At 39.9% G+C, this 22,749-nt stretch overlaps 1 protein-coding gene across 2 annotated transcripts in view; it reads left to right on the top strand.

The window, feature by feature from the left end:
* The window catches only part of TMCC3 (transmembrane and coiled-coil domain family 3), a 208,547-nt gene extending 188,186 nt beyond the window's left edge, over window positions 1-20,361 (top strand). For both annotated transcript variants that reach the window (XM_090042706.1, XM_090042705.1), the window contains exons 2-4: window positions 9,272-10,188; window positions 11,547-11,682; window positions 13,387-20,361. In XM_090042706.1, the coding sequence (XP_089898832.1) occupies window positions 9,272-10,188; window positions 11,547-11,682; window positions 13,387-13,689 (1,356 nt within the window). In that variant the 3' untranslated portion in view covers window positions 13,690-20,361. The remainder of the gene's footprint in view (window positions 1-9,271; window positions 10,189-11,546; window positions 11,683-13,386) is intronic.
* The last annotated feature ends 2,388 nt before the right edge of the window (window positions 20,362-22,749 follow it).

Below are 22,749 nucleotides of genomic sequence, written 5' to 3'. Positions count from 1 at the left end.
TATGCCTGACCAACTTGAATTCCTTCTCTGATAAGATGAGAGGCTCTGCTGGGGGGAATGGGGCCAGGGAGAAGTAGTAGATGTGATATACCTTGACTTCAGCAAGGCTTTTAACACAGTCTCTCACACTATTCTCATTAGCAAACTAAGGAAATGCACACTAGGTGAAAGTTTTGTAGCCATCTTACAATATTATCTGGAGCATGCTGTTCAATGAGTAGTCATCAATGGCTGAATATCTAGTTGGAAAAAAGTGTCAACTGGGGTTTCCAAGGGGTCTGTCCTAGGTCTTGTGTTGTTTAATATTTTCATTAATAATTTGGATGATAAGATTTGAGTGCACACTTAGCAAATTTGCAGATCACACCAAGTTGAGTGCATATGCACGTACTGAAGGAAAGGGCTAGGATCCAGGGTGACTGGAGAAATGGTCCTCAATCAATGAGATGAGATTCTACAAGGAATCTTGTTGAAGTGCAAGTGTTCAACAAGGAGCCCTGTGCTTGGAACAGTAATTGCATGCACAGATCAGACTGGGGAATGATTGGCTAGGCCGGAATACTGCAGAGACCATACAGCAGACACTGCTGAATATGAGCCAACAGTGTACTTTTGTTGGGTTATATTAACAGGAGTCTCTCTTGCAAATCAAGGGATCTTTTGCACTGTTTGGCAGTGGTGAGTCCTTTCCTGAAGTAATGTGTCCAGTTTTGAACCCTATACTTCAAGGGTGGAAACAGCTTGAAAGAGTCCAGCAGAGAGCTGGAACAGATGTTTAGAGACTTGGGAAACATGACTTATAAGGAAAGGTTGGAAGAGCTAGGATTATTTAGTTTAGAGAAGAGAGCAGTGATAGGGGGACTAGATAAGTCTTTAAATACCCAAAGGATAATTACAAAGAGGATGGAGACTAGCCTTTTGTCTGTGGCTGTAAGAGACAGGACTAGGAGGAATGGTCCCAAACTGCAGCAAAGGAAATTTAGGTTGGAGACTTAGGAAGAACTTTCTGAATATGAGGGTGGTCAAGCCATAGAAAAGTTGTGGAATCTCCATCCTTGGAAATTTTCAATATCAGGATGGACAGATGCTTTGCTGGAATGGTTTAGTCAGGGGTGATCATGCCTTGAGCAGGGGGCTAGAGTAGATGAACCAATGAGGTCTCTTCCAGCCCTACCTTCCTATGAACTTTCAACCATAAGCAGACTAGGTCTAGGTGTCCTTGTTTTCCCTGAATAGTCTTTGCCAACCAAGATGATCATTGGGTAGTCAATAGAAAATTGGTATACTCTTATTTAAAAAAAAAAAAAAAAAAAAAAGTTCTTTGAAAGAATCAGATTAGAGTCCCTGGGCATAAAAATTAGATTACTTACAATACAGCAGCTACTGAAGTTGATATGAATAAAAAATAACTTGGAACAAATTGGAACCAAGTTAAATACAGTGTGCAAGTGGCAGATCCCTCTGTGCATGCCCCCACCTGGGCTTGGGGCTGTTTCACTGATCTGGCCTTTGCTCTTGTGCTGGCCTAAGCAAAACCCTGACCCCAGCACTTGGGAAGGTGTAGCAGGATCACCCCCTAGCTGGGAGGGGGCCTCTGGGAGTCCCTGGTTGTGCTGAGCCAGGAGCAGAGGGGAAATGTCGGGTAGACCCCTGCTGGGGTCCCTGCTGGTGGGAGAGGGGAGGCAGGGAGGTTTAATTCCCCTTTGCCTGAGCTTGTTAACCCATACCCCTGCCCCCTCCACTCTAGTGAGGAAGAGTCTGGCAGGGGCTGTGTCCCCAGCACACCTACCCCATTGTCAGCCAGCTGTCACTGCTCCAGCTAGAGAGCAGAGGGGCCTGGCCAACTCTGCTCCGTTCCAGCAAACAGCACAGCCCAGCCTCAGCCTGCAAAACATGCTAGGGGACCGTAATTTAACTTGAACCAGGAAGGGGTCTGGGACAGAAATTGCATAAAACAATTTGACCTCAATCAGTTAAGTCTGATACTATGTTCAACCAGATTTATCATAAACCAATTTTGAGTCTGGCTTATGTGCACTGAACTTCTGTACTGTTACAGGTTTAAGTCAGTTTCTGGTCACTTAAACCGGTTTATATGTAACTTTTGTCCCTAGCCTTGATGTCCTGTTAAGGGTTAGTTTCAGCCTTTCACATCAGGCTGAACATTCAGATCTTAAAAAACCCAGAGGATTTGGAAGATTAGTAAAACCTTCTAAGTGCACATTTCTGCTTTGGCAAATAAAAATGCTGGGAAAAGACAAGTTTGTACAATGTTACCTAACAGGTCTAGAGATAATTTTGGTGTATGTAGAGTCCTATACCTACCAGTTAGGGACAAAAATAATACTTCACCAAAGTGGTGTGTGAGGGGGAAGGGGCTGAGGGGAATGAGGAGGTCTTTTTAGTGTTGCAGAAACAATCCAACGGAAAGAACAAACCTGCGCATCCTTCATGGGATTATTTACTGAACTGTAATCGGTTATACCTGTGAAAGCCTATTAAAGACTATCAATCTACAGAAATGTCATTGCAGGGTTCTGATTTAGTCTGCATACATATTATTGTTACTGTTCTCCTGTTTTCCCTCTCCTCCTCTTCTGTGCATTTCATACACACCTTGCATCCTTTTAAGGAAGGGTATAGTCCCTTTTGTACCAAGTCTGTGCAGCATTTAGGGTAGTGGGTCTCCGATCTGTGTCTAGGCAATACTGTACTTAAAAAATAATTATGTGAATGGCTGGTTGCCGTCTCACCAATGTTATGTTTCTCTCAGGCTTATTTAGCCTAGATGCTATTAAAGTCCTTAACACGTTGCTCTTTTAATTCATTGTTCTCCACAGCCCATCTGGTTTTCCTCTCCTCTGTACCACTGTGTACCAGCCTCTAAAAAGGTTCCTATGAACAGCCCAGGAAAGGGCTCATGGTGCATGACAGGCAAGCTCCCACACAACTCTGCTGCATTCTGGCTTTCTAGGCAGAAGTACCCAGGTTGCTGGGCTCAAGGAATACAGCTCTTTAATGCAGTCTTAAGGAAACATTACAAATAGCTGCTTGCTCTTGGGAAGTTAAGTGTGTGACCTTGCAACCCTCCCCACCCATAACACAAAAATGTTTTCATGTCTTTTCCTGATCCCTCTCCCCTCTGTGGAAAAAACGAGCTGAACACTTCAGGAACGGCTACGCTATTCGTATGCTTTGCATATGTTTGTCTCTCTTTTTCCCCAAGGGGGCTTGCTCTGTGCAGATGTCTCTCTAATCCACCTAAGCACTGTGGATTCCTTCAATCTCCCAGCTAATGCTTTTCCTTCCTCATGCTGGCCTAGTGCCACTTTTCTTTTGGGATTGCTTTCTTCTGAGGCTCAGCAGCTTGCACCCCAGTGTCCCATTTACTGTTCTTTTAGGCCAGATGCAGGATGTTTCTGCTTCATTCTTACCTTCCCCCGGCAGGCTGTGTTTAGGGCTTTCCTTCTCTTGTCCCAGGTAAGCTTCTTGCATCTTTAGTGTGATGGTAATTGGTGCTCCTACTGGTTTTACAAACAGTTCAGTAGCCAAAAATAGGGATGAAGAAAACAACAAAAATAAAAGTTTTTGTTTAATACAGAATAATTCTTGTTCCCGACTCTTGTAATAAGAGCAAAGGAAATAAAAGGCTGGTGTTCATAGTGATATTTTTCTTCTTTCCAATAGCTTGGCAGTTAGCACTTGCATAGGGTATGGGAGACCTGGGTTAAATTCCCACCTCCTACTTACAAGGGATTTGAACCCACCTCCTAAAGGAGTAGCATAACAGCCACGGTGTAGGATGCTCTGTAATAAGGCTGGGCTTCTCAATATCTGTTGTTTACACTGTTGCACTTTGTACAAATACCTGGAGAAAAAACTGGAACTCAGTGAGTGTTCTACTTGCCAGGCCAATGTCTTAATCACCAAGCTGAAGAGTCTGTCCCTCTCCTGTTTCTGTCTCAAAGTAGAACAGGTCTAGCAGGAAGGACTGAGGAGGAACGATTGACTCAGGGCAGTATCTTTAATCACTGGGTTATAGGTACAATGGGATGGGACTACCTCAGTCCCACCTTTTTGAACTGTTTCTCTTTCTATAAATAAATGAAAAAAAATCACACAAAAAAGACCAAGACCTTAGACAGTTTTTGCCTCATTCCCTTGACAGCTGGGAGGGTCTTTGTCCCTCTTCCAATTACTGTTTGTTTATACAGGGAGGAAGTGTCAGCAAGAGAGATTGCAAACCCTTTTCCAAGAATGCCCTTTAACCTGTTGAGTAGGGCACTTCCCAAGCTTGCGGGTTCAAGTGTCCTTGGGCAGAAGAGGGCATCTTAATTTCTAACATTCAAGATGAGTACTTGAAACACTGAACTGAAAAGGAGGTCACCATTTTCACCATTTTCTCTTCCAGTAATTTTGTGTATCAAGATTCACAATGCTAAAACACTTTTCCAATGTGAATAGTTTTCCTGGCGCTTGGGAGCAAATTTGCTATTCTCTGAAAATGTCTGACCATTAGCTACCACTTCCTGGTATGCTGCTGCTTCCCACAGTGGCCTTTTGCCTTTTTACCAATTAGGCGGTAGTTCTGAGGAAGCAGAGAGCATGGACAACAGCTTAGCTTTGTGACCACTAAGGGAGAAAAAGATGGTGCTTTGCTTTCAGCTTATTGTGCCCCTGGACTGAGTGCAGTGCATGCCCAGAAGAGGCACCATGTTAGTTTGACTCGGTTCACCCAACATCTGTATAGATCAAGCATTTCAGCAGGGTTTTTTGGCATTTTTATCTAAGAGCTGATTTGAATCTGCTTTAGATAAAATCGCCAAAAAGCCCCATGGAAGTGCCCGTTCTAGACAAACACTGGGGAACTGGGTCAGACTGAAGCGCTTCCTCTTCCAGTAAAGTGCTGGGCTTTTGGGGGGTGGGGTTTGGTTTACATCTGTCAGCACCCCTAATATTTCAGCACTTTGTAATAAGGGAAAAAGACCTGGTTCAGGCTTGCCTCCAATTATTATATTTTTAGAACAATTTTTTTTTGTACTAAAGGAAGTAAGTAAGTTCTGTATAAAGATTTTAATCAGCCCCACCCATCCTTGGAAGTATGTACAGTTTGTCCTGGATAAGATTAGCAAAGTGTCTGACTGTATGTGTGGCTCATCAATTTAGTTGAAAGTGTTTTGTTTTTTTGTGTCAAGGCTTCTACAGAAGTGACTTGTATTGTTTCAAGAAATTAATGTTTTATGTTGGGCTCTTTTGTTTACTGGTTTAGCTAGATGGAGTAATTTATCTGATAAACTTTACACAGTGACAGCTAGGGACCTTAGTATGCAAACTCCTGTGTCTGCTGACTTACGCGTGGCCTTAGACAAGTTACGTGTCTTCTCTGTGTGTCAGTTTTCTGTAGATGGAAACTGGAGAGGTGTATTCATCTTAAAAGCTTGGTGAGGATTTCTTAGCCATTTCTGCAAGGGGATATATACATTCTAAGTTGCCTTTACTTGTTTGCATTTTCTCTATGACCCATTAAGGGGGGAAGATAGTATTTCTGGAGATGAGAATTTCAGCTAAAGTATTGTTCTGAATAGAACACTGTCCCAGGCTGTGTAAATGTCTGTTGACCCCATCAGTATTTGCAACAAAAAAGCCCCTCGTCTTACATATGCATTTAAGAAAACTTAATTAAATACATTGTCTATCTCTGAACTGCTGTTAAACATAGCATGTGCTTAGTAATGGAAACCAACCAGGCAGTTGTTGATTTAAATGCAGCTACCACCAAAAGTGGTACATGACCCATATTGGGCAAACATGTTGATGGGAACCTACCACAAGAAGGTTAGTGCAACCCCTCTGAATAAGGTAAATGGTAGTGCCTACTGAGTGCATTCCCCTTCAGCACCAACTGTTTTTCAAGTCATGGTGAGCCTTTATTGAATGCAGTCTGACTGCTTTCACTCCCACCACAGCTGAGCTGTGGCTTTTCCATTTCCATTGCTTCTTGTTTCTTCACTGGCCTTAAGTGTCTGGCAAATGTCACCAAACAGGGCCCCAGACAGTTCAGCCAGAATCCCTCTGTTGTTTCAGCCTGTCCCATATGATTAGTGTAGCCTCCATGCTTCACAAGGTGAAGGTAGACCAGGTTGCCCTATGCCTTATCTGCATATGTATTTTTGGAGGATCCCAGGACTTGTGACAAGAACACTTGGTTCATGCTTTAGACTCTAGTGAGGCCCAGCACAATGGACTGTATGGTGAATCGTGAGCTTTTGGCTTTGGGCTAGTTATCATGCATTGCTTGTTCTACATATAAGTAGGTGTCAAATGCTACTTAAGTGTGTTTTATGGAGTACCTGTGTTAAAACTAGCAGCAGTTTCAAAAAAGGGTAAGATGTATCAGTTCTGGATGAAAAGTGTATGGGTAATATATGCAAATTACTACAGCTATGGTTATTTCAAGGTCAGTTATTTCAAATTTGTTCCTTACTTCTATGTGCTCATGGAGAGTAGGGTCTGACAAGAAGGGGAAGGGGAAGGAGTTGCAGGGAAAAGAAGATAGAGGGACAGGGCAGGGGGGTTTCTGACTCCCCAGCCAATATTTTCCCTGCTGTAGCAGTGTGAGGTTGACAAATTCAAGACAAACTTCCTATGATTAGATTCTATACCTGGAAAATTGTATAAAACTTATACATTGTCCATATATAGAATTTAATTATTGGGGAATCATCTTATAAAATCAGGGCCATCTTATATTTGAGTAAATGTGGTATATCCCAATTTGAGTTGTCAAATGTTGCTAAATACTTTTTCCTGCAAGCATCCTGCTGAGATCCACAGGTCATCACTACCACAGTGATGTAAGCAATATGCCTAACAGAAAACGACGAGTGTCAGAACTGTGCTGTCTGCATTCTTCCTAAGGGCTTTGTAACACAAACATAAACATGAATGCTGTGCTGTGCTGACTTTTTTTTTTATGTTCATCAGCATCAGACTTCATAAACAGTACTTGCAAGTCAACAAAGACGCACGTAGATGCTGTTTGGGCTAGTTGAAGTTAGTGCATTAAATGTTTGGCTAATTAAGTCTCAGCCTGTCTCTTTTTTGTATTTATAGGCATTTCTTCTGCATGCCCCTTGTATTAAAACTTGAATTTATTTTTTTATTTTTGCATCACCCTTGCATGTCCCCATATTGGTAAAAGTGCAAGGAAGGTATAGGTAAAAAAAAGTCCTAACAACTGGTGACATATGTCCGAAGAGTAGCATTTAAAAGCTGTTTTGTCATGGGCTATTCAACACATTACCTTCTGAGATATATGAAATGGATCTGATCTATATGGAAGCTGAATGCAAGACTCGGTGTCTTGTCATTAGTTTTCAGTTTGGTTGCTCAAGGAGAGACATCAATGAGCATGGAATATTATTAACAGGATCACCTAGCGTTTGGTTCTGAAATCTGTGCTGCTTAATATACATATTGGTGATCTAGATCAGTGGTTCTCAACCTTTTAGAGTCAGGTTAGCCCTCTGTGCAGCTCGTTAGATCCAAGCCACCACTTTGAAAATGCCAGCTTTTAATTTTCACCCGTTTCTTGCCTACAGAAAAATAATAGAACAAGTTTTCTGTTGGAAAGAACTCAGACCACAACAGGTCAGAATTATTTTAATGTTATGAATTCCTGTGTGAAATCTTTGGGTTTATCTTGTTTATCATGTTTACACACCTAACAGTGTGGCATCTCACAGAATGTGACTACAGCACCCTGGTTGAGAATCACTTATTTAGATGATAACTTTTACAGTGTTTTACTAGTAAAGTTTGCAGATGATCCAAAGATTGGTACATAGTAAATAACGAAAATGGGTTACTGATACCAGAGTGTTCTGAATCCCCTTGGTTAAATGGTTATATGGGTTATAACAAAATGTGTTAATACAGCCAAATGCCAGGTATTACATCTAGGAACTCGGGCTGCGTGTAAACGGAATGAGAGGCATGTGTGCACGACACTTTGAAGTGGGCTAAGTGCTTTTACACTGCTTTAACTGTCTTGGTGTTTGCATGCCTCAGGGATGTATTGCACGTTAATTCCAGCTGCTGTAGGAAATTCAGTGGTGTAATGCACCGTAAACAACTTGGGGTGCAGCAAACTAAAACTCCTTTGAGCTGCCCCTACAGCCATGGAGCGAAGCACCAGACTCCATGCAGCTCCACAGCTCTGCAGGAAGCCCGTGCAGGCAGCCTGACAGCAGCCCGGGAAAAGCAGCAAGCCTGATCGCTTTCGCTCCCAACCCCCAGAGCCTGCCTGCCTGAGCTGCACAAGGGCCTGGTGCTTCCCTCTGTGGCTGTGATGACCCCTGGGACCACCCAAGCCAGGTGCTGCCTAGGGGGGAGCCTCCACTGCCATGGAGGGAAGCATGCCGCCCACCTTCCACAGCCCAGGGACTGCTCTGCCTGCCAGCAGCTTGCTCTCCCCTCCCTGCCGGAGAGGCAGGTAAGTCAGCAGGGTGTGTGGATGACAGGGGGGTTTAATCAACCCTAAATTGAAGCAGTATTTTTTAAAACCCACTGCTTCAATTTAGGGCCCCCGTTTCGTCTACACATGCCCTCAGCAAGCAGGTTACACCTACAGGATGTGTTAGAAATCAGCAAATCCAGGAAGGACTTGTGCGTCATTGTAGTTAATGGCAGCTCTTAGTCAAATGCTCTGATGAAAAGAGCTAATATCATCTTTTGATTTATAAAAAGGAGAATATCAGGAAGAAATAGGGAAGCAATTTTGCCTCTCTGCATGTCATTGGTAAGATTGCACTTTGAAGATTGTCAAGTTCTGGTCCACATGTGAAGGTGTGGAATTACTAAAGCTGTTTCAAAGGAAGGCCACAAAAATGAGGCATGCTAGGAAAACAAGCCTCAGTTTGTTCAACTTGCTGAAGAAAAGGTCCATAAGAGGTGCTTAAAGGTGATCACAGCATAATTGTTTACTTACCTACTGGGAAAAGCAATATTACTGTTTTAAAATGAAAGCAAGTCACCTGGGTATCGGTAGTCAAGCCAGAGGGTGAAATCTACTTGTGTTTTACATGGCTAAATAACAAAGTCTTCACTTTCAACATTTTACCATATGATATGAAAAATAGTTTAATATGCATTCAGCATGTTCTGTTCTTGTAAGTTCCTTTGTGCTCTCAGCTTTTCTTATAAATAGTTTGGAAATCAAAACATAAAATGGAAGTAGCTGTTTCCAATTTCAATTTTTAATCTTTTTCAGGTGGAAAGACATGACATGAATACCCTGAGTTTGCCTGTTAATATTCGTCGCGGGGGTTCAGACACCAACCTCAACTTTGATGTACCTGATGGGGTCTTAGAATTTCACAAAGTCAAACTAAGTGCAGATAGCTTGAAACAAAAAATCCTGAAAGTTACCGAGCAGATCAAAATTGAACAAACAGCCCGTGATGGAAATGTGGCTGAATATTTAAAATTGGTGAACAGTGCAGACAAGCAACAAGCTGGACGTATTAAACAAGTCTTTGAGAAAAAGAACCAGAAGTCTGCCCACTCCATTGCCCAGCTGCAGAAGAAATTGGAACAGTATCACAAAAAGCTCAAAGACATTGAACAAAATGGATCCTCCAAGAGTACCAAGGATATTTCCAAAGACAGTCTGAAAGATATACAGCACTCTTTAAAAGATGTCCACGGCAAATCTCGTACTACTGGTCATGGAGCTGAGGGCAGCAAATCGGGTGTGCCAGGGGTGTCCCTGACACCTCCGGTGTTTGTTTTTAACAAATCTAGAGAGTTTGCAAACTTGATCAGAAATAAATTTGGTAGTGCTGATAATATTGCCCACCTCAAAAGCACCCTGGATGAATTTCGGCCAGAAACTAGTCCTAGGGCCTATGGTGGTAGTGCCACTATTGTGCCTAAAACTAAATATATTAGCGATGATGAATGCTCGAGTGGGACATCTGGCTCTGCAGATAGCAATGGGAACCCTTCCTTTGGGCCTGGTGGATCAGGCACTTTGGGCAACCAAGGAAAGCTTTCTATGATCTTGGAGGAACTGAGAGAAATAAAGGAGACGCAATCCCAGTTAGCTGAAGATATAGAGAACTTAAAAACACAGTTTAAAAGAGACTATGGTTTTATCTCTCAGACGCTGCAAGAGGAAAGATACAGGTATTTTCTTTTTCATGCTTTCTTGAAATGGCTTTTGCGTGGTTATATGAAGTGATTCAGAATCATATGAATGCAAATATATGCTTTAAAAGAATTAGTGAGCTTGAATGTGTTGTTTGTAAAAATGAATAAAACAAATAAAAATTAACTTCCCTTTTTGTTCTCAGTAATAAGTATTGGCTACAAAAATGCTGTTTCTTTTGTTAACCTAAAATACATTTGTAACAATAATACTTCAAGTTGATAGATGGGACAGTTATATTCATTTAGTTGAGGCTTTTCTAGAAAGTTTTAATCTGCCTCTTGCTTTACTGGCATAATGTATCATATGAATATTGCATACAGTTGTTGCCATTGCTGTCATAGTCAGAGGAAAGGTTTTGATTTATTTCCATTTAGAACCTGATAAACAATCTGTGATGTAATAGAGCTACTTCTACAATTAACAGTGCATTCTTATTCCCAAGTCATTTCCTGCAGTTTGGCATTATGAATGTTCCCAAGCCCATAGTTACCCAATGCAATTTTGAGAGACAGTGCAATAAACTACAGCAGTATGTCATTTTAAATGCTTTAACAAAACATCCTTTTATGGTCCTAAACTACTTGGAAATTAACCTTTTAACATCCATTATGGGCAATGATGTATGTTCTGCATAAAATCCAGACCTGGAGCAAAACACTTAGACACAAACCAAGATTGTTTTTTAGTATTTCCCCCCGCCCAAGGTAAACAGTGAATTTTGGACATCTCCATTTTTTAAACTGTAGCATGAGATGCACGTGATTCTTTAGAATGCACTAATCACCTGAACTCTGAAATTTTGAGCTTCTTGGGTGTTAGATTTGATATCAGTCACCCTTTAAAATCTTGGCCAAGTAAAATGTATCCAAATATCAAATGTCATATTAATTGCGAAAATCAGCATTTTGGTTAATGAGATGCATGTCGTCTTTGTAAATAGGGAAAAAAAAACCCATTAGTATAAAGCATAGTATTTATTAAAAAAATCCCTTGTTTTATTGTTCTCAAGGTGAAGGGAAGGCAGATTATTTTAGATGGAGATGAGGGGAAAATATATAAAACCCACCACAATGAATTTCAGTCTGAGATGTGAAGTCATGAATTGGGTGGTTATTTTAAATGATATTTTCTGTTATACCACCAACATACTTGCAAATAACTTTTAGGGTGTTGAGTAAATGGGTGCATGGATGTTTTACTTTCACTAATTTTTATTGCAAATCAAAGTGGTGGTGGTTTGGCATAAGAGTATGGAATAGCACATCTCTTCAAAAGATGTAACCACACTTGTATAGGAGATAATTTAGACTTGATTTTTTTTTTTCCTGAAAAGGTATGAACGATTGGAAGACCAGCTAAATGATCTGACTGACCTCCATCAGCATGAAACAGCAAACTTGAAACAAGAGCTAGCTAGCATAGAGGAGAAGGTGGCTTATCAGGCCTATGAGCGGTCACGAGATGTTCAGGTATTTTTATGACTGAACTTGCTAGCTATTCTACAAACTCCTGCATTTAAATAATTTTACACATTTATATTTAAATTTAAGGAACGTTATTAAAGATTTAGACCCTTTTTAAAAAAAACTTGTGTAGGGTAGCATTATGGCCACTTTTAAACTTATGGCGAAGTTCTCATTTCAGTGAAACCAGAGGGGCTGGGGTGGTATTGGTTCTAAGGCACAGAGTTGACAGCCCAGAGGTTACAAGTTCAAGGCCATAGCAGAAGTGCTCATGGTGCAGCCTGTCAGATTCTAATGAGTCTCCAAATTCTGCTAGATAGTGTCACAAAAACATGAAAAAAGAAGGAACAGAAACTTACTCCTTGTTAGCAGAGGAGTAAGTAATCCCCAGGTTATATATTAAATATTCTGAAATGCAAGAATTTTGCATCTTTCTTAGTTTGCCTCATTGCAAAGGTGGCATTTTTCTCCATCAGCTTGCTAATGATGCCTAAAGCCCTTCCAAAATTTATTAATGCTGTGTGACATTTTATTATAATTTGAGTTTATAGTACCAGAACTGGGTAGTTTTTAAAAAGAAAAATTGACTGAGATCCCAAATCAATCATAGAAAACATTTGAAGCTATGTCAAGAGGTAAGACTTTTTTGTGATATCCCTTATTGGACTTTTTTTGAGCATCAGGTACCCCTTCCTTTGGTCTGAAGGAGAAACAGCTGTGTAGCTATAGGAATTATAAATATATTTTAGATAGAAACTCATAAAGTTTCCATCCTACTGAGACTCCTTTTTACCCTGTGTTTCTCCTGCAACAGTTGTTGTCCTTGTTCTTGCATTAATTACTGAGAGGAAACTGCATTCCTGATACTGCTTTAGGGGTATAGGTTGTAGCCATGTTGTTCTAAGGACCTTGGCAGACAAGGTTCTTTGGGTAAATCTAACCTCTTTTGTTAGACCAACTTAAATAGTTGGGAAAATTCTTCTTTGCAAGCTTTTTGGGTACAAATACCCTTCTTCAGGCTGAGGAAGCGTCTGCAGTTGATCAGACTAACTGCAGACGCTTCCTCAGCCTGATGAAGGGCATTATATTAGCTATAATGAAAAATGTTTGGCTGAGCACCGTTCAGCGCGACTTCAGATATGTGTGCTTACAATGTATTTAAGTCACGGATTAATGAGCCCTGAAAAGGAGAGCGCAATCTCTTGCTGAGAACACAGTCCCAGCACTATACAATAGGTGGCTTTCAAGAGGGTGAAAGTGAGTTTAAACCAGAATAGAGGTGCAAACCTAATGGTCCACACTATACAATAGACTTAATTGGTGTCACAGCAAACCAGTACCCTCCTAATGTTTTCTGTAGCATATGCAAAGAAAGTTACTTTGGTGCGGGCTTAATACAGTGAAGTTACCGTGGCAACAGCTTACCCAGTTCATCAGTATATTCAGGAAACATGAGCCATCATGAATGTTAAAACTGGGATTTTTCTCCAGGACAGAAGATGGAAATATGCTTTTGCTAGCATCATTGAGGGAGATTATACTTCAACAGACAATGGTGTATACATTTTTTAACGTTTATTTGTGCAGTTTTGTTTAGGCAATTTATACATTACACTTCATCTTATCTGAGAGGTGGCTCAGTATCTAAATGAGAAAATGTTGTGTGTGGAAATGCAGCTGCCCCTGAGTCTTATTTTCCTTTGTCTCTAGGAAGCCTTGGAATCATGCCAGACCCGGGTTTCTAAGCTGGAACTCCATCAGCAAGAACAGCAAGCACTGCAGTCGGAGACTGTTAATGCCAAAGTACTCCTGGGAAAATGTATAAATGTAATCCTGGCCTTCATGGCAGTCATATTAGTGTGCGTCTCAACTATTGCAAAGTTCATAGCGCCTATGATGAAGAGCCGTTTCCATATCATTTGCACTTTCTTTGCAGTGACTCTACTTGCAATATTTTGTAAAAACTGGGATCACATCATCTGTGCCATAGAAAGGATGATCATACCAAGATGAATCCATTAGCCTGGATGTTCTATTTTTAAAAAAAAAATGCTGTATGTATACAAGTTACCAACATTTTTTTTTAACTTCTCAGTTTAAACGTGATGACTGGATGAAGGCTTTGAAGAAGAGACCCTAGTGTGTAAATATTCTGTGGCAATCAGTTGCCTGTTCAGTCCTACTGTGTGTAGTTGGACAAACTGATTATGAACTACTCTCTCTCATAAATCATTTGTCTTAAAACTGACCAGTTTTCACACTTTTTGCAAATCGGCATATGTCTAAGGTGCAATGTTCTTAGGTCAGAGCAACCTAAGGTGTAATGTGTCTTATTGACTGGCTGGAGGGGAAGGAGTAGTTCAGGAGGGATAGCTCAGTATAGCCAATACAAACTTGCCTCATCCCCATTAGATGATTCAGTTGTCTAACTCCCCTTGTGAATCTTGCTGGAATGCACCCTGTATTATATGGCATTTGGAAATACTATAAAGTGTGGCTGGTGCTGATGCTCAGTGATTAAAAATCTGTGAATTAGAAACTGGGAGGTGGTTTTATTACTTGTTAGCACTATGGTATGATGTTCCTGACACTGGGTAACTTTACGCAGATGGTTCATTCTTAAAATGTTACACTTGCCCAACACTTTTTTTACAATTGGTGCATCATGTCACCTTTAACAATAAAACTGATGGTGATGCTGCCATGTTGAATTAAATCTCTCTTGTGTTCATTTTGAACATTGCAGCCTACAGAGAGAAGGTGCATACAGAAAGGCAGTTGTATAAACTTTGGTTAGCACTTAGTTGACAGGTTCTCTGGAGGATTATAAAATAGATAACACTGGGCCTCTAACTGGAGTGAGGAAATAGTTGGAGGAAATGGAATGATGGGGTTTTTCCAGGCTGGAATAAGGAATGTGGAGGAATCTCAGGAACAGGGAAGCATTTGGGAGTAGATTAAACTTTCTTATACAGTAGAATTGCTGTGCGATCTCTGTTTTAAGAAACATTCTCAAAAGCTATGTGTTAGGCAACATGCATTATGAGGCAGGTTGTTTAAATGAATTACTCTTGTTTGATCTAGAAATTACATAAAGTTGTTTTCCTTGAAATCTTCCTGTTGCCTGGATAACCAGACATGATGTGTAATACAAGATATGAAATTAAAAAAAAAATCTCCTCCATACACGTAAGCTCAGAAACTTGATAGTGTCTCTGGTTATTTAATATTACATTAGCCTTGTGTTTACTTGGGTTGCAGGTTAGTTATGCCTGAATTTTACTTAAGTGCAATAGCTGATATACAAATCCCTTGAAGTCAATATACTGAGAAAAAGGGAAAAAACACTTTTTATCCCTTCACCATTACTGGATCTACAGTCGATCTAGTGGTTTTGAGTGCTGAAGGAAGAACTTTGGAGAGCCAAATTTTAAAAGTTATTAAAGGAATTCTGGTAATGTGTTCAAAGTCTTGGAGCACAGGAGTGAGGAAAGATTGTTTCTAAGTTGCTGCAGAGACAGGAAACTGATCAAATATGACACTCCTATATTATCCTAACTTGACTCTGCTCAATCTTCCAGGGGAAGGTGGGCACAAAAAAACACCCTTGCTGATCGTGGTATAACCTTCTAAACTTCAAATGTAGTAGTTGGTTTTAACCTTGTAAATAAAAGCAAGAATCACCATATACGTATTCAGCTCCATTTATTTTCCATTTCACCACTGGTTTCCACATAATTCTTCTTCTCTCATCTGTGTTCCTTTTCAGTTTAGTGAGATGCTTATTCTGTTTTTTTTTTTTTTTAAAGTTCTGATTTAGATAATGTATGTACATTAAAAATTCATCTCCACCCATTTTCAGGCATCTCTCTTACCTAGTCGATAAACTGAGAAGATTATAAACTGAATCAGTTGAAGAGATTTAAACCTATCTTCATAGTGAAGTCTCCTATAACTTTAAAAAATCTTTGCTGTTTTCTGGACTTACTCCAGAATTTGTACAGCCCTAAAGACTATTTCCCTTTTTTTGTTTATATACCCAGTTGATGCATCCTGAGAACCTTTTGTCCTCCTTTACTGCAGGTAAACAATACATTCCCATCTTCGTTAGTGCTAACGCACATTAAGTCCTTTTTATTGTTTGTGATTTCCAGGTCTTTAGCCAGCAATTGAATTTCAGATTCAAAATCCTTTACTGTTACAATGACTCATGCTAATATCCATTAGCCATTTTAATAAGCCCTCGTTCTTACAGATGGTATTTGTTTTATGTACTCATTTCTAACTTTGTATAATTTACCTTTAGATTAAAAAAACCTAATCTGGGGGCCCCAGTACTTGACTTCTGAGCTGCTACACTGTTGACTTCTCATCATTTACTGCCATTTTTTGTTACCCTTTTTATGCAATTTATATACATGTTCCAGACTAAACTTTTGAAAAATCATGCATTTCTATAACGCTTAAGTGCTTCACAAAATAACATGGATGGATGCTATTTATCAGTGGCTTTACCAAACTCAAGAAGATAAATTTAGTTTGGCATGATCTAGTTTTATTGATTTTTAACCTTGCTTATTCCAATGTTGAAGATCTGAAGTTTTGATTTAATTGATCTAATCTGTCCTGACCGTTTCCAGGATCAGGACTTAAATACCACAAGCCTACTTAGCTCTGAAAGGTCAGTCAGTATCTCTTAAGCATAAAATTTGTTATAGCACAACATATGAACAAGAGAGCATTTATGCATGGGTGAAGTGTGGTGACCTACCATACTACCCTCACATGGTCAGAGTTCAAAACGGGGACATAGCATTCTGGAGCGAACCAGGTGGGGTCACAAGAAAAGTTTTAGACTTGTCTAATTATTCAAAATAATAATTCCAAATAAAACATAGTGACATGTTACGTAGCAAATGCAATATAGTTCCATATTGGCTTTGTATCAGGAAGATGGCATGCAAAGAAATTGCTAGAAATATCTAAAGTAAGAAAAAGCGGTGTTCTTTCTTCAAGTTACTATATTCTAACTAGCAATTGGGCATGTCACCTATTTACAGTCAAGAAGTAATAGTCTTGCTATTGCCCTTGCAAGGGTCTGAGGCATGAACGGCATGGGGATTACAGATTGTCAGTGGTGGGGTGGCAAGTGGTGACTGCTTGCAGGTGCCACCAACAGTGTTGGGGATGCCTTTTTGTAGGGGGTGCACAGCCACGCTCAGGGGGTGCGCATGCACCCCCTACATGTTGCCCCTGGTGTGAATCCTACCCTTGTTGGTGTCCTGTACTAGGAAGATCCAGCTGCCTTACCTAGACCGTCTCCTGGGATGCCACACTTCTTGACCACTGTCATAGTCAGCTGTGACTGGAAAAAAAAAATAGTTTGTACATTCTGTGTTCCTAAAACAATGTGTGTGTTTTACTTACAATGTGTGGTATTTAAGAAGATGTGGTCCTTGGTGGCACAGCAACCTGGGCCATACCAAGTTCCTTGGAAAGCTCAGACATTGGTTTCTAGCCCATGCTGAAGCTGTCGCTACAGCTTCAGTACTATTATTACCCATTCTAGCTGGATTAAAGCTAGCATGAGTGGAGGCTGAAAGATGTGGGGCCAAAAATAACACACTTTACCAGAAACAGCAGTTACTTCATAGAATCATAGAAAATTAAGGTTGGAAAGGACCCCAGGAGGTTATCAGTCCAACTCCCACTTTGACCTGGCTCTGCAGCATCTGTATAGATTGGGCTCTTCAGTGGGACTTTTTGTAGCGTTTAGCCAAAACTGATTAAATCCGCTATCAGATAAAATCACAAAAAATGCCATACTAAAGACATTGGGAGTTGAGTGCAACTAATGCACTGACTCTTCTGGGCATGCACCAAGTTTAAAGTGCCATTTTTGGGTGTTTTTTTCTACATCTGCTGGCAGCCAGTGTTCCTATCAAAGGTGCAATTGTGGCTTAACTTGCTGTGTAGGGACACCCTTAAATATGCCTGCTTTCAAGGTCTTTTCACCCTGAGAATTTTCTTGGCCTTCTTGGTTAGTGTCTTGTGTCTTCTGACCAGTTCTCACTAGCTTTTGTGTAAGGCTTATCTCTACAGATGTTTTTCCTTTAGTTCCATTTAAGATAAAGCATTTTGAACTCTTATTAAAATATAAGATTACTTTTTTAGTATGCTTATTTCATTCAATCCCTGTAGGTACATGCATAACTTTTTGAAATGCCCTCTCACAGAAGATGTTGAATTTTATTTTATTTTTCTTTTAGCTGATTCTGCCTGGCATGAAAAGAACTACTTTACTTTACCTTATGATGATCACTCTTGCCAGCTGGTTCTTGAACAATCATGTTCTTAATAATTTAATCATAATTTGTTGCAGCTGGGTTCAGAAGCATTACTAGTTGTCACTAGTACCTGCAATGCTCAAAAGAAAATTTCACTTCTGTAGGAACAAAGGCTTCGGGGGTGTAAAGTGCATGCTCAATTGCCAGTTGATCCCTAGAGAGTTACATTCCCGTGGCAATTACCTTCATCTGAACAATCTTTCTTCTTTGAGCCTGCAGTTCCAAACTGAGTATTTTTCTAAGGTAGTAGCACTTGGACCACTGCTTGCAAGATGCAATGCCTCTTCAACCTGTGGCTTTTCATAGAGAATATTATTAAAGGTGTGGGTTTTTATGTTGCATACATTGGATATGTCTTTCCCACGATCATGAATAATGCAACACATGCAATTTATCTCTGTCAATTACGGAACAAGTACTGTAATTTTTTTTCTTTTGATCTGGAGTGTGTTTGCTGCAGTTCACCTGGGGTATACGTGTTGTGTTTTTTTTTATTAACACTGACTGTTTATGTGGCTTCTAAGTCATTCAGCACTGTGTTTGACTGATTGTCTTAAGTCTTGCATCGTAGGCTTATTTATCAGATATCCAAATAAACATAGTTTCACTACTGCCCAGTATTGCCACCTGATTTAAAATGGCAGAGTACTACACTATTCAAATTCTTTCCTTTTTCTGCTTTATAGTACAACTTGAGTCATCCTATTCATGTAACTCAGTGTTGTTTTTCTTACCTTAAACTTCAGTATAACCATTTATTCTGACGGCTCAAAGAAAGCAATTGAATCTGGTCACCATTTGGCTATTTTCAAAGTACTTATTAGGAAGTAGTACAAGCAACTGCTTCAGAAGTACGGTGTCTAGTTCTGATAATCTGTACCACTAGAAGGATATTGGAAAAAGTGGAGAGTTCAGAAAAGCACCCCCAATGGAACAATTACAAGTTTAGAAAACATCAGAATAATCAAGGATCTCCAGTGGTTTAGTGCAGTTTCAAAAAAAGGTGGTTAACTCGAGCCTAATCTGTAAACATTTATATGGGGAGCAGGAATGGAGGGGTCTTCAATCTATCAAAGAGATACAGAGATCCAATAGTTGGAAGATGAACGTAGACAAATGCAGACTAGATATAAGGTTTTGGGAACAACTTTAACCAAGGGCTACAATGAATTCTCTGCCACAGGAATATTTTAAATCACAAGCAAATTGATGTTTTTCTGAGAAAGATGCTCAAGTTGAAAAAGAAATTAACAAGGGAAGTTGTATGCCCTGCATAGTACAGGAGGTCAAGCAAGATGATCACAGTGGTCCCTTCTGACTTTAGAACTTCAACAGTGATTGGCAGCAGGCTAGAATTGCATGGCTTGGATCTGCTGCTAGGTGCCCTGCCACCTAACACTGCCAAAGTCCCCTGACGGCAGGCTGGATCCAACATTGGTTGCTGTCCCATCCTGTGAAAACAGAAACACTTGGAAGAAGTGTTCAATATGCAGACTCCTGAACCACTTTGGGCAAATTTTATTTCAAGTCCCATTTTCAAAAGTAGCAGGCACTGAGGCTTCCTATGTCCTTAGGTGCTGTTGAAAACAATTCTCATATTGATGGCTATGAGTCTGTTCGTTTTCTTTAACTGTTTTTAGAAAAGTAAATCTTTTAATGCTAAAAACTTGACATATAGTACTGCAAATGGACTTTTTTTTCAGTGAAGTTTGACTACATTATGAGGTTTATCTTCTATAGTTTGAAATAATTTGGCAGTTTTAAATTAAAATGGTAAAGGACTAATGAAGCCAATATCATAGTTTAGCTGAATTGTTACTTTTCCCAGAACACCACAGAACACTACAATATCTAGTTTAGGGCCAGTAAAATCCCTTGACATGTTTTGTAGGAATTCAGAAGACACTGTACATACAGATTTCATCAGGACTGGATAAACTCTCTTGTAAAGTTAATGTATTGTACTGATGTTGGGAAATTCTTTCTAACAGTGTATCTCCTTTTCTTTCATTGTAAGATGATGATGACATGGCAGTATTACAGTGTACTGATAACTCTATTTTAATTGATGCTGTTTTGTCTCAGTGTTTAATCTACTGTGTACTTCATACCGCACTTTCATTTGGTGAAGCACTGTGTAAAGATACAACTATTAAAATAAATAGCGTTTTGTATATTTCTCATTGTGGTCATCACTATCTGAAAGGATGCATTAACATTTTTTAGAAATATTTAAAATTATCTCAGGTTACTTAAATCTTGTTTTGGTACTTTCTCTGTTCAGGACTATGTTTCTTAACAGGGAAGCAACCTGAATTTTCAAAACTAAAGATTAAAGCCATTCAGGTGTGAATTCTGAATGGTATGTTGGAACTTTTATCAACAATTGACCTCTAGAATTTTATTTGAAGGGATGCCTTTGAAATGTTATAAAGGTTAGAGAAGGAATCCTCACTATACTACTTCAGACCAAGTGTAAACAAGACATATGGTAAACTGAATTAATTTTACTGAACAGTTGAATTCTTGACCTTTTAGAAAACAAGCAGAAAAAAAATAAACTGGCTTTTTAAAATGTTATTGTGATAAAACAATTTATACTGATGCTGTGCCTAATTCTAATGCCATTGTACATGTTTGTTAAGAATGTTCATAATGAATACAGCAGTTGTTATTTATTGAAAACGTAAATAGTGCTCATGAGAGGAATTATTGACTACTACTGGGAATAAAGTCCTATTTATACTAAGTGGATAAGCCTGGGTAGAAACAGTGCAATGATACCATTTTCCTCTGCTGTCATGCATTAAGTCTGTTATCAACATAATGGGGATAGAAAAATGATTTTTAAAGTCCAGTCCATTGTAAAGTATTCCGGGTAGTGGGTTTTGATGCGGATGCTAAGAACCTTCAGCTTTCTACTAGAAGATAAAGCTAACTAATTTCACAAACTAGGTTTTCCTCAGTTGGTGGTAGTTTTTGGTCACTCCAAAATGTTGGCTAGATGCATACTGAGGACCCAAAGTTGAAAAAGTCCTGTATGCTCTCATTATACCTCTTAGGCAGCCCTCAGTAAAACTTAGTTTTACTAATGAGTTCAAGTAAATGTCCTAGTTACCATGGGCTACAGAAATGGACATATCTTAACTATGGTAGTCTGATCATGATGAAGGCCATTGATACCATCAACAAGCAGGGCCTTTTCACTATTCTGAAGAAACTAAGTTGTCCCCCTGAACTGTTGAATGTCATTTGCTCATTACATCAAGGTATGAAGGCAACTGTAGTGTATGAAAACAAAGAACCAAATGCCTTTGACATCAACAGTGGAGTGAAACGGCGTGTCTTAGCCCCCTGTGCTCTTTTACTTCTACTTTTTCATGCACTCAAGGACAGCAATGATGATATTTATCTTTGAACCAGACTCGATAGAGGCTTGTAGGCTTGTTCAACATTGCAAGGTTTAAAGCGAAAACCAAGGTGAAAGAGCTGGGTCTGAGAGATTTCCCGTTTGCGGATGACAGCCCTGGTCGCCAACAGTGAGTCTTCCCTGCAAAATCTCTTGGGCAGATATTCTGAGCCATGCAAGAGCTTTGGGTTGACAATTAATCTCAAGAAGACTGTGGTCATCTACCAAATCGTGGAAGAACCAATATTTGATATCACTCTGGAGAGTAAATTTTTTGGTGTCATCGACAGATTTTGTTACTTTGGTTCTGTGATCAGCAGGAATCTTGACCTTCAGGCTGAACTGATGACAGAACCAGAAGAGCATCTAAGAATTTTGGGCTATTACAGAAATGTGTATGGAACAACAGAAAATTATCAACTAAGGTGAAGATGCGAATCTACAACATGTGTGCCGTCATCCCTGCTTTATGGCTCAGAAATGTGGACTACGTATATTAGGCATATCGAGAGATTGAACAGCTTCCACATAAGATGCCTGTGTAAGATCCTGAAAATAAAGTGGGAAGACAAAATGTGAAACAGAGGTGCATGCAGGACTGACACACTTAGAAATTACTGTCAAGAAGAGGAGGTTGCGATGGCTTGGCCATGTCAGCAGATTGAGAGGAGACCATATCCCCAAGAATACTTTGTACAGTGACATTTGAGACAGCTGTAGAAAGTTAGATTGCCCTTCATGGCAGTACTGACATGTATAAAAAATGATATGAGGGCATTCAACATCAATGTAGAAAGCTGGGAGAAGTGCACAGAATCCTGTCTGATCTGGAGGGAGCCAAGTGAGAGAGAAGAAAGCAGCATGCTGTAAACTTGGACTCCAGGTCAAACACATGGATCTGTGAAACTTGTAACAAGCTGTGTTGCTCTCAAATTGGGCTCATAAGCCACAAGCAGATTCATTGGGCACCCGACGAGACCTCTTACATGTACACCATTATCCAGAGGATCAATGGTTGCCTATCTGATGTACAATCTAAGCTTAGAATGGACTCTTAAAATCTCTTTTTCCTGACCTTCCTGGTGTAAGGGCCAGAAAGCATTATGTTGCTGCTTGGCAAAAATATATAAATAGGCAATCAAGATGAGCACTGTTTACAGTACAAGAGAGAAGTCTTTGTCTTGATATTCTGAAAGATATGGTAGGTAGGATGAGATATGAGTAGGTAGGATGGGGCAGAGGTAGGGCCACAAGGCAGCCTGGCTGAGGGCTTCCAGCAGCTTCAGCAGGAGCAGAAAGGGACTGGGACTGGGACTG

Source organism: Crocodylus siamensis, chromosome 4, assembly GCF_052110815.1.
Source record: "Crocodylus siamensis isolate JL-2025a chromosome 4, ASM5211081v1, whole genome shotgun sequence".
Taxonomy (NCBI): Eukaryota; Metazoa; Chordata; order Crocodylia; family Crocodylidae; genus Crocodylus; species Crocodylus siamensis.
This window is presented reverse-complemented; position numbering and strand designations above follow the sequence as displayed.